The following is a 12271-nucleotide window of genomic DNA, read 5'->3' as shown; positions in this document are numbered from 1 at the left end:
CAAAGCCGGGATGAAGAGCAAGGGGCTGGAACAACCCCGAGGATGGAACCCAAGAGCTCCCCTGGTCCGCAGCTGCACCCAGCTCTGCAGGCACCTCAGTGACTACAGACCAGGCGCAGCTGGGCCTCTGAGAGACTCTTGGTCAGCCGAGCTCCTGCGCACCTCAGTGAGGGGCAGAGAGGTGCAGAAATAGCCTGGAGACACGCACCGAAGGAAAGAGAAGTGCTGTGTGCTCAGCCGCTCCTGCGCAGTGCAGCCCGGCTGAAGGGACGCACGTAGACAGAGAGCCCAAGTAGGATGGAAGATGCAGATGGGTATCCAGGTGGGAAAAGAACAGGCTGAACAGAGCTCCTCACAAGATGACCAAATCTGAGCAAAAAGAAAGCGGGAGAGGGGAAAAAAAAATCAGGACTCTTTGGAAATTAGTGCTGTAGGTAAAGGCAGAATGTCAGACAAAGAACGACCCTGTGACAACAGAGATGGACCATCTAGTAAATGTGCTGAAACAGTGCCACCCCTTCAGATGGTGCCTGATTCTGTCAGGCCAAAAGAGAGGAAGAGGAGGAAATTTGGGTGATGTCATCTGAATGACATCTTTCTTCTCTTACAGTCACATTTCCACCACAAAAGAAACCGTGGCTCGAAGGAGAGGGTGTCATGGAAAATAGTTAGAGGACACCAGCTCTAGAAAGGAGCCAGGAGACCACCCTGCCTGCTCCCTGCCCTGAGGCAACAACTGAGTAGTGTCTGGTAAGTGCCTTTAGGAGGGCTTTCAACTTGACCAGTGATAAAAACTCTCCAAGCTGTGCTTCACTGTCTTTGTGTTGTCAAGTTTTTCACCAATCTCTTCACGCCCATCACCTCTCAGTCTTGCCACAAAGGACAGAAGACCAGGTTACTGCCCTCCTCTTTAACTCACCTACAAATTAACATGTTTTCCTTCCTCATTCTTCACTCCAGGATTTTTTTTTTTGTTCAGATTAGCATCTCAGACTCTTTCAGTCTTGCATCAAAGGCCATTGATGTCAACAGTTATGCCAGTCCTGCTGCTCTCCAGATCCTCGTTGATGACCTTGCTTGAGGTAAGGTGCTCAAAGCCAACTGCAGGACAGCTGCGGGGTTAGTCCTGTGATTACGGCTACAGGCCATGCTGCTGTTCCAGGTTACGTGGTGATTTGCATCATCTGCTAACTTAATAAGTGTGTTCTCAATTTCATCACTGGCATGTGATAATACTGAGCTTAACCAGACCTCTGCAGAACTTAGGTCGGGATGTTTTCTGTGCTGCAAGTTGACTGCTACCGGCTTCTGGTTGCCCAACCAGCCTGGTGAGCCATGACCTCTCTGGACCATGTTTGCCTAGTTTTTCAGGCCACGGTGAGAGAGCGCATCAAATATATCACTGAAGTCAAGGCAGCTCCCAAATCTGCTCATCCCCTAACCCAGGGACTGTCTTCTCACGAGAACACCAGCTCGGTTTGACGCGACCTGCCCTTCGTCAGCCCACAGCAGCTGCTGCCTATCTGCTAGGTGTGGTTTGTCTCAGAAGGAAGGCTGAGGCTGTATTGACTGAATTACAATTATTCTGCTCTTTTTCCACCTGGCATCGCCCATCTTCCCCAGGCTCGGGGACCACTGCTGCTGGCGGGCAGACCGCCGCCCGGGAGAGGCTGTGCAGAGGTGCCCCTGGGCGTCCTGCACCTGAGCTGTTTTCTGGGCGAAGGTTGGTTGTTTGTGGCACGGGGCTCGCAGCAGCGGGGCCGCGGCGGGGAGGGGGCAGAGCCCCGCGGCCCGGGGGTGTGGTGGGGCAGGGCAGGGCCGGGCCAGGACAGCCCAGCCCAGCGCCGGCCTGCGGGGCCGGCTTCGCTCTGGGCCGTGCCCGGGCGGCAGCGGGAGGCAGCGCTGCGCGGCCGCCGCGGTGAGTGCCCGGTGGGAGGGGACGGGGGGGGGCGGCCGGGGCCGCGGTGCGGGGGCTGGTGCGGGGCGGGCTCTGGGCGCGGAGCGGCGGGGGCGGAGGCCTGCGCGGCGGCGGCGGCGGGGGAAGCCCGGGCTGCGCCGTGCTGCGCTGCTGCGGCCCCGGCCCCGGCCCCGGCCCCGCCGCTCCCCGGGGCCCGGCACAGCGCGTTCCGCCGGGTAAGGCTCTGCGCGGGGCCGGGCCGCGGCCTGCCCGCCGCTCTCCGCCCCGCTCCGCCCGGGCCCGCAGGCCGCTCCCCCGCCGCCGCCGCTCCTCCCGCCGCGCCGCGCCGGCCCCGCCGGGCGATGAGGAGCTGCTTCTGCCTGCGACGGGGGAGCCGCGACCCGCCGCCCGCCGCACGGGCAACAGTTAAGTGTCCCCGGGCCCGCCGCGGGCCCTCGGCGCGGCCGCCACGCTCCCGGGCGCGGGTCGGGCCCGGCGGGCGCTCGGGGCTCCGGGGCGGCGCGTCCGAGAGCGGGGTCCGGCCCGGCCGCCCCTCCCGGCCCCGCGGGGCCTTGGCGGCGGGGGGCGCTCACAGGGCCGGGCCCACCCGCTCGGGGCGGCCCGCGGGCCTGGGGCTGCGGCGGCCGGGGCAGAGCCCTCCCGGCCCGGCTGCCTGCGGTGGAGGGGCCGGCCGGAGCAGCGGGGGCGGGGGCCTGCCGGTGCCGTGCCTCGCAGCGCTGCCGGCCCGGCGTGCGGGTGGCCGGGCCCCGGCGCGGTCCTGAGCCCCCCGCGCCCCCCGGGCGGCCATGGCGGGGCTGCGCGGGGGCCGGCCGAGCGCTGCAGGCGCGGCTTCGGCCATCGGCGGCGGGCAAAGCCCCGCTGACCTTGACCTGCTCGAGAGTTTACTGCAGGTTGTATTGGTGGCTGGTTAGAGAAAGCAACAACCCCCCTGCGTTTCACGTGCTCTTCTGCTGGAAGCGTTTACAGCGTGGGTCTGCTTGGCTGCCCGTTCTCGCCTGCTCTCGGGTTTCCGTGTACCTGGGGGTGGTAATGTGGGCTCTCTCTTTACAGCAGTGGCTGGAGCAGTGATGCTGAGCTGCCTGGCTTTTGTGTGCTCGCCTCTCGCATTACCGAGGCTTCCGAGCTTTTCATTGTGGTTTCTGGAGAGGTTCTCAAAGATCCACCAAGCTTCAGTATTTTCTGTGCTTTTCCTGAGCTAGGTCGTCCACAGCTTCGTCACGGTAACACGAGCAGAGTCCTTCAGCTGACGCGAGACAGGCTGGCCTTCAGCAGGTGTTCAGCTAGTCCAGCTAGAACTTAGGTTTCTCCATCTTGTATTTTATTTTAACTGAGTGAGAACACGTTAACATACGCCTTAGCGGGGCCTGCGCATCATGTGGCAGGCTGGCAGTGTGATCTCTAATTTTTAGCTGAGATAGCGTCACCTGCTACATTTTCTCAGTGTACTAGGAGAAAGGCTTAGTCTGAGGTTCTGGAGGTGTGAAATAAAGCACGTATTTCAGTCTTGTAGCGCAAACTGCTCTGACAAAGTGAATCCCAGGCTCAAGGGTTCCTGTAGCCCCCAACGACTTGTTCGTACACGTGCCAAGATAGAAATAACTGAACTGAATGTCATTTAAATTTTGCTGCCCTGGTACAAGGTCATTTGTTTATGGAAACCTATTTTGGTTTGAAACAGGACACTTCATAAATGCGTGTCCGTAGTTGGAAGTGCTGTGAAGCAATACAAGATCTCAGTTTTGCTCATTCCGGGACTGAAGTTCCTGTTTCCATCAGTTCAGTCACAACCTGTAGAGAGTTTGCAGCTGGTAGGGGACAGCTGTCTCTGAGATGGGAGCCTGGGTGCAGGGGTGATTCCAGACATGCCTTCGTTTGGGGCGAAACGTGAAACTGAAATTCTGCCTGCTTGTGATGGAGGCCTCTCGGGCCTTGACCCTGTGCCCTGCAGTCTCCTGTTTTTCTGATTGAAACTATGTCCTATTCCACGAGCAGAAATAGAAAGTTGGCTGGGGCTGCGTCCTGTTCCTGGACGCGGTGGGAGGACTGGGCGCACAGAGGAGTACGTCAGCGTCACTTCTAAGCAACCGGCATTGTGCCAGCAGTACCTACTGCTTTTTGAAAATGATGGAGCCATAACCCGAGCATGCGAGCAAGTTTTAGCAGCCCGTCTGCTTTGGTTTATTTCCCGCAGGGTGCGGGAACTCAGTGAGGTAGCTGGTAGTTTTTTTCCAGTTTTGCCTTAGCTCCTACTTTCCTGCCTGTGGGAAGAGCAAGTCAGTGTCAAAGTACAGGGCTTGTAGTCGAAGGAAGAAACAATAAGACCATTCTCTCTCAAAGTCCCTTGCTATTTAACTTCAGAACTTGGCCTGCTTTGCTGGCAGCCTGATGCTTCTGTAGCAAATACATCATCAGGCCTGATCTGATCATGTACCTACCAGCTCTTGAGCTTGCCTAACGTGTTGAAAAGGAACACCAGGAGGGAAAAATGCTCTACAAATTCTCAGTAATACATTCATTTCTGAAAACGCATTCCTTTGCTCTATATGTGTGCCAGCCAAAGTCCAGCAGCATGTGTGGTCAGTCACCTCAGTGGAGCCCTTGAAACCAGCGGCGAAGCCAGCAGAAAGCATGCCTAGGATAAACTGATGGAAGTGGAGGAGAGCTGGCAAGAGAATGAGTGCCAGCAAGTGAAAAGGATGTAAACAGTTGGTCTTAGGGGAGCTGGGAGAAGGGGAGGTGTGTGTGGCTGTGGGCCTCCTCTGGGGTGACGAGCTGCCCTCGGCTTTGCTGTCTCCGCAGGGTGTGGGGTGCTGGGGCGGCTGCCTGGAGCTGCACTGCGGGTTGGCAGAGGGCTTGGCACTGCCAGGGCAGCGCAGGCCCCGTGTCACGCGTCTCCTAGGGGCAGACCTGCCGGGTGTGTTGGGAGCAGGTGCTTTGCAGCAGGAGGACCCAGAGCGGAACACCGGTGAGCACTGTGTGGTGACAGATCAAACCGAGACCCTGGCTGGACTGTGCATGTGTGGCTTTCTTCATAAATGTCCCTCTGCTGCCCGCACTTCCTCTGCTCTTCTCCGCTGCCTGTGCCTGCAGGCTGGCAGTCTCTGAGGCAGGAGTGGCAGGACAGGACAGAGCGCCGCTTGCTCCGGTTTGTGTCAAAGACCATCAGCCCCCCGCCAGCAAGCTCCCTGGTGCGCTGACTTCCCTAAGCCAGGTCAGCAGCTCTGCCTGGTGCCTGCCTGCTGCAGGGCACCCCATCGCTGGTCTCTGCTGCGCTGCGCGTGGGCCGCCGCCCGCAGAGCCGTCCCTGCTGGGTTGAAGCATGGGCTGTTGGTGAGGGAGCAGAATGGGGTCTGTGCCACGTGCCTTTTGGGACCACTCTGCATCCAGCTGTGCTGGGCCGGGGCTGGGTTGGTGCCGCACGGAGAATGTGGCCCCCCAGACCCTGGGCAGGAGGGGGCAAAGAGGATAAAGCAGGGCCTTGGCTGAGGGCAGAGGGACGAAGGCTGTGCTAGAGGCTGGCAGGGTCCCCGAAGGCCTCTCCTGCAGCCAGGCATTGAGATCCCCGGGACCCCTGCGCCTCCTGCCTCGCAGCACAGCCAGTTTGAGGGGGCAGGTGGTGTTCGGGATAAAGCCAGCAGCGTGGCAGCTGCGTACCAAGAGCCCGCTGTATGCTTCTTGTCCCGTGGCCGTCTTGCCCCTCTCTGCCATGTGCTGGGGCGCGGTGCCGACAGGATGCGCGGTGACTTTCTCTGGTGAGGCATGTCCTTTCCCCGCTGGCTTTGCCTGAGCGGCCCTGCAGTGTTTTGAAACTTCTTCCTGCCTCAGGGCTGGCATCCGGCTTCCCTTCGCTGCCTGGGCCTGCTGGGGCCTGGATGCGGCCCTGCACTTGAGAACGACCTCCAGGGAGCACGGTCCCAACTGCTGGGAAAAATGTTCTTCTGGTTGTTTTGGGCCGTTCCCAGAATATCCCTGCAGCAGGCAGAGCAGCAGAGACCCTTTGATGGAGCTCGGCAAACGCAGCTGAGCGCAGGATGGCGAGAGGCCTTCTCCTGGTCAGCTGGTTTGAGTTCTCGGCCACCGTGGTGTTAGGCGGGCGTACAGGTCAAACTCGCGTCGTTTAAAGAGAACTTCATTAAAATAATAAGCGGTCTAATAGGAGTACTTGTAGAATCCTGCTCCTTAATTTAATCTGTTCTTGCACTGTTTGTTTTTTATTGTTAAGTTCAAAGGCGTGATAGAAAAGAACCCAAACTTTGCAGGCGCCCTGAGGGAGAAGGGCACTGTAACTAATGTCTGCGCGATTGCCCAGCCGGGGACTCCCCTCTGAGCTGTGCAGAGCTCACAAAAACATTTATCCGAGTGTGCAAACCGATTGCTGCTGCTCCCTATCTGTTCCAGATGCGTCCCCGATGCCACCCGCGCAGCGGGGAGCTGGCCTGAGCGGCAGAGCATTGCGCTGCTGCCTTCGAGCGCGGCTGCCCCAGCCCTCCCGCTGCGGAGCAGGGGGCACTGCTGCCCGGAGACCCGGTGGTTCGCTTTCAGGGCAGATGCTCTGCCCACCCGTCCCCGCCGGCTGTGGGCACGGGCCGCGGTCTGAGCGCCGGGGAGATGAAGGTGCCAGGCTCTCCGGGTGCTGCGCAGTGGAGATGGGTGCGGGGAGCTCGGCTGGGCCCTCGCTGTCGTGGGCGCTGCGCTGGTGCTGCATCACGTCTCAGCCTGCGGCTTCCGCCTCCTGCGCTCTCAGGGCGGAAAGCCCCGCTCTGCGTGCCTAGCCGCTGCCGCCGCCATGGCGGGGCTTTGTGTGAGCCGGCACAAAGTGAGGATTGATGCCATTTCCCCTCCCCCCGCCGCGCTGAGCAGGACCGCAAATGGCTCCAACAAAGGTGCCCTTCTTCCTCCTGCCGAGGACGGGGTGCCGTGCTGGAGACCCCCAGGGCTCGGCCTCTCCCAGGCCGACCGTGCTGCTGCTCGGGTTCCTGCCGGGCCAGCCTGGTGAGCCAGGGCCTGGGCAGCGTTCGGCAGCAGACCCCTGGCCCACGTTAGCCCTGGCCCTGCCATCGCTGCTGTGGAAGAGGAGGGAGTGCCAGGGCTCCCTGTCCGCCTGGGCTCTGCCAGGGCCTGAGGGGGGGCACAGCCCCTCGGCTTCCCCCGCCCCGAGGTGGGGTGTCGGTGCCAGCGGCCACCCCTGCTCCCCTGGCCTCTGCAGAGCGAGCTGCTGCTTCGTCAGGGCACGTTTGGCTGGAGGTGCTGGCGGAATGGATCTGCTTTCTCATGTGCAGCCGCAACTGTGCGGGAACCTGCCGTGCAGTGTTCTCAGCGTGCTGGGGAATATCGTCGCTTACCTGGACTTCTCGTCAGAACAACATGGGAAGCCCATATCAGCATTCATTATCTCCCAGCTCCACCCAGTGTGTAATAACCAGTCATCGTATTATTGAGAGTGACTTGGAAAAGTTTCAGAAAACGTGCATTTGTATCAGGATCAGATTGTCAGTTCTTTGTCAAATTCACACTGTTTCCTTGGTACTGCGCATTTTAGGCAATGGGTTCAGGATTATTGCAAAGCATCTGGATGAGCCGGTGGAGCAGCGCAGGCAGCGGTGCGGGGTTTGTCTGGGCTGTGCCGGGTGCCACCAGCGTTCCTGCGGCAGGGTCCTGGGCTCCTTGCCCCCCTGAGGGCAGGGAGCTGGTCGGGAGGGGAGGGTGAGCCCCTGCGGCTCAGGGTGCGCTTCTGCTCGTGTGTTGGAGGTTTACGCTGCATAGGGAGCAAAGTGGATCCACTTTGCTCTGTGCGTGGCGCGTGCTTTCGTTTGTGAAACGGAGCTCTCTCCTGGGTTTGGTTCCTCGCCAGCAGTGTTTTCACTATTACTGGTGACTAGCTTATGTTGTTTTGGTCTCCTCAGGTAGTGTGGCTGTTCTTGTGACATTATTATTACTTACATAGGGCCCAGACTTGCTCTTTTTTGTTGCCTGCAGCACGATGTTTGTTCTGACTGGGCATTGTGAAGTGTAAACCCAGGTCCCACTGGCACCGCCACTCACCTCTGCCTTTTCTAGAAGCAGTAAGTAACCAGCCATGTACGTGGCCTAGAAATGCTGGGGGTTAGTCCTTCTGAGGAGGAAATTGGATTAGGTAGCTCTGGTTCACGGCTTGTCTGGCTGCGCAGCAGTGACGCTTGTTTACACAAAGCACTATCCTTTTATCTCGGGGTGCGTGGGGGGCGGTTTCCTGGGGCATTCCTGCCTGAACACCAGAGAAGACTTGCCCTAACAAGGGCAAGTCTCTCGGCAGGAGACCACGTGCTGAGGCAGTGGCACCTTTCCCCATCCTCCTCCTCAGCGAGTTGTTTCAGCAGCTCTCTTGTCCTCTCCTCCTGCTTCCTGCAACAGCATCTCTCCAAAATTGGTTGGTCTTACCTGCTGCTATCCCCCTTTGCGTACCCCGCTCCCCTGAAGTATTTGGTGATGTCTCCCTTCTCCTGGAAGATGCTCAGGCCTCTTCAGGGCCTCTGTCTGCTTTGCATCAGACCGTCCTGTGCTGCTTCATGCGTGTTCCCCTGGTGTTGAGGCTCTCTGCAGCAAGCAGGGTTTTGCATACAGTGCCAGATACATCTGTGCTGCTCCATGAAAATGGTACGGTTCAGGGGGGTGCCATGGGCCTGAAGACTCGCGAGGGAACCCTCAGTGTGTCTAACACCTGTAGTAGGTGGGGAACCTCCCAATTAAACCATTAGGAGCAGATTTCTCGCTGCTTAAAATGGCAGAGCTGCTTCAACTGGCCGGAGTCAGGGATGAAATTTGCTGTCTGTTCGGGAGGGAAGGGAATGAGCTTGGGTTTTTCCATCATGTCTAGATGGAGAGCAGCCCACACTAAATATCCCGGAAACAACAAAATTAATCTCGGAAGAGGCTGGTGGCCCAAATTCCAAACCTATTGGGCATTGCACAAATGTACCCTCTTATCAAAAGCAAATGAAAGTGCAGAAGGTGTGTCTGGCCTGATCTTGTGTTTAACTTGGCAGTCTGTGGTGTGTCAGCACAGGCACTGTGGTGTGCATGCAGGCTCTCAGTGCTGTATAGCATGCACTGTGGTGTGCATGCAGGCTCTCAGTGCTCTCTGTCTCCTGCTGCGATGTGCTCCTGAACAGCCCCTTAATTCTGCCCCTTTCTTTCAGGATCAGTCCATAATGCCTGAAGTGCGAGACCTCTCAGATGCCTTGCCTGACATGCCGATGGATCCCATCACGGGTGTTGGTGTGGTTGCGTCCCGGAACCGAGCACCGACAGGTTATGATGTAGTAAGTAGAGCTATTTCGGCTGCCATTGCTAATTCTTTGGTTCTGCAGTAATGAGGCTTTACTCTGCTGGGAACAGCATCTCTTCCAGAGAGAGCTTGCCTTCAGACATGTGCTTTAAGGAGTAATTTGATCTCCAGCTGCCCAGCTCTCAGCCCACAGCACTCAGTGTCTTTCCCTCAGTGGAGGTTTGTGGGTGCTATCATGCTACTTCATCTGTGCCACTCCAGAGGAGCATAATTACCTGGAGGAGGAGTTTTCAGAAACAGCTGGCCACTGTGGCATGCAAATTTAATAATCCTAGAAACATTCATCCTGAAGGAGTGCTAAGTATTGCACAAATTATATCTCTGAATAAATGGATCCCGCATCAGCTGTTTAATCCCACATATCAGCACTCCACAATTATGATGAGAAGCTCCAGAATGGGAAGCAGAGTTTCGCATCCAGCTGGAATTGCAAGGATGATTTTGATGGACAGAATGCAAACCTCTAAACTAAGCTTTGGCAGGAGGTTGGGCAGCAGGAAAAGGCAGCTGGATACAGCGGAGATGAATATGTGAATGGACAAAGGGAGGTCAGTGTTTAACAGCTGCTTGTGCCTTGGATTAGTTGCTGTGTAACCAACAGCATGATTTTTCTTCCTGTAGGTTAGTGTCCCAAACAGTGAAATATCATAGAATACTGACCTGGCAGAGCTCTATAGAGAAAGGTTTGGCCCATAGTCCATCTGCTCTCCTTTCTGTATATCCTGCTCCAACCGTGCTGCATCACCCCTTGGCTTTCCAGAGTCGCACAGCTTGTGTGGTCGGGAGTGGAAACCAGTTGACTGGAGGCCCTGCTCACACCTTTTCAGCTCTGGTCACTGCACGCACTGTTCAGTGTAAGAAGGAAGAAAATGGATCAAACCGAAGTAAGGACACGAGGGAGGGAATTCTGAAAAGGCTCCTTAAAAACCTGGGAGGTTTTTGGGTTTACTGCATTTTTCTGAGTGCTGATTACCTGTGTGAGCCAGGCTGTGTAATTAGCTGCTTGCCCTGATAAAGGAGCACAGGACAATGTGAGCGTTGTGATAACAGAATTGCATTCTGCCTAAATGACTGGGCAGAGAGCGTGCTCACCCCAGATAGCCTGTCTGTGGTTTAATAGGGAGCTTCAGACTAACACAGTTTAAACTAAACAAGATAAAAGAGTCTTCCTGTGGCTTAATCCAATTACACTGGTGTTGTAATAATGCTTGTGAACGTGGGTCGCTCTCTCCTAGGGGGCACAGGGAGGAGGCTGCCTTTCCTCTGCTCCGTCTGCCTTCCTCTCTGTTCACAAGGAGCTCTGCTCTGACCCTGGGGCCAGCAGTCCCCGCCGCAGGCTGTGGGGAAGTGCCTGCTGTCTGCAGTGGGACCCTAGGCATGGCTTCCACACACTTACTCCTTCAGCCTCCTGTATAGCAAATCAACGGCCCGGCTCCGTGCCTGGGTGCTGTGAGCCGCAGTCGCTGTCCTGTCCACCGTACAGCACCTGCTGTGATGGGGGTGTCCCGGTGCCACCCTGGGGTGACAGGATAGCCTGGTGCCTAAACCCACGGATGGTGGCACGCAGGGCTGTGCTTTTCTTGCCTGGATGCCTGGGAAGGCGGCTCCCTGTGCAAGGCAGGGCTCTGGAGCAGTGTGTGGTATGCGGGATTGCCACTTCCCCGTGACCTCTCTGGAGCCCAGTCAGTCCTACCTGAAGGCATGAAGCTGCGTGTGCAGAAGGGCACTTCTTGGTGCAGCGAGAAAGCTGAGCTCTGAGACACGGGCAGCGTGCAGGCTTGGGCGGTCTCAGGCTTTGGGTTTTTCCGCATGTGCAGTTTCCCTAATGAGACACCCACTGACAGCTGACGGTTGCTTCAGGGTGTAAAGCCTTGGTGCGACCTCCCTAATGCTGTGATAGAGGTTCAAACTGCGCTCTGAAAAGGAGAGCCACTCTCATCTTTTGAGAAGCGTTAACACCAGTTTATCTTGGGATGCTGTCGTAGTCCCTTAGGGACCTGATCGCTTTGCCTTTTGCCACAGCATCCTGCAGCATTCCGTTCCGCAGATGGATTCAGAGCTGTGTGGGAAATATTTCCTCGTAGGAGTGATGAATTTCACATTGTGTAGTTCCACTGATGGTTTTGAGTTCTGTGATGGTGAAGTACCCCGTTCTGTTTTTCTGAGACAGCTGTGTTATTTATAGACTTTACCCAGTTTCACTTTCATTCCTCTCCTTTCTCCAATAAACAACCACTGCTGTATTCTTTTCCTTCCTTTTCGCTTTCCTCTTCTTTAAAGCAAACAGGCAAAGGGTTGTTTCAGCCCAGGTGTATGTTAGATGCCCAGAGGATGTCGCAGGCCGTTTCCCAGGTTTGCACGGAGCTCCAGGGTTTGCCGTACTGCCCAGCTGCAGGTGGCAGTGCGGCAGAGCCCGGGGTACCAGACCCGAGGGAATCGTGGCAAATGGGTCAGAGTCCCTCAGTATTTTTTTAACTACTCTGACATCTCCATTGCTTTTGTGTCTGCTCACGAAGCAGCTACTGATGCTTGTGATGACTAGCCAGGTCTTTTAGCAGCTGAAGCACCAAAGACTTGATTTTGCTGAAATGTAGAGTGTATCTGAACTTAGATTCCTGAAAATCTGCCCAAACTGGAAGGCTGAGTGTATGGGTGGGGAGGAAAGGGAGGAGAGGGGGGAGGCAGGGAGCCCCGGTGTAGGAGAGAGGTGTGGTTCCCATGCAGCCGCGTTCCTTGCTGCAGGCTGAACGCCAGCTCCACGGTGGGGTTTGCTCTGCGGCAAAGCCCAAGCGTGCTGCTCACCCAGGGCTGTGCTGGAGCAGACAGCCCTGCACGCCACTGGTGGGGCAGACCCCGCTGTGGGGCAGGCGGTGTAGTGGGACTGTTTGCCAGAGGCCTACCCTGTGGTAGCAGTGAGCCCGTACCAACTGCTGGGCAGCAGGTAGGTCACCCCACGCATGGAGAGGTGGGCTGGGAAACACCTTCCTTCCTGGGCGTCACTCCATCAAGTCTATCTGTTTGTAGCACGT

The 12271-nt window shown here is 57.1% G+C and overlaps 1 protein-coding gene across 8 annotated transcripts in view; it reads left to right on the top strand.

The window, feature by feature from the left end:
- The first annotated feature begins 1842 nt into the window (after positions 1-1842).
- The window catches only part of MVB12B (multivesicular body subunit 12B), a 70861-nt gene continuing 60432 nt past the window's right edge, over positions 1843-12271 (top strand). For 2 of the 8 annotated variants that reach the window (XM_086763742.1, XM_086763743.1), the window contains exons 1-2: positions 2161-2322; positions 9094-9216. In XM_086763742.1, coding sequence (XP_086619868.1) covers positions 2260-2322; positions 9094-9216 — 186 coding nt within the window. In that variant the 5' untranslated portion in view covers positions 2161-2259. Of the gene's footprint in view, positions 1919-2030; positions 2134-2158; positions 2323-7862; positions 7981-9093; positions 9217-12271 lie in introns of those variants that run through there. The other 6 variants (XM_086763738.1, XM_086763739.1, XM_086763741.1 and 3 more) reach the window with 6 other exon arrangements.

Source organism: Chlamydotis macqueenii, chromosome 20 (assembly GCF_036417535.1).
Source record: "Chlamydotis macqueenii isolate bChlMac1 chromosome 20, bChlMac1.mat, whole genome shotgun sequence".
NCBI classification, from domain to species: domain Eukaryota; kingdom Metazoa; phylum Chordata; class Aves; order Otidiformes; family Otididae; genus Chlamydotis; species Chlamydotis macqueenii.
The sequence above is the reverse complement of the archived record's forward strand: the minus strand, read 5'-3'. Positions and strand labels throughout refer to the sequence as shown.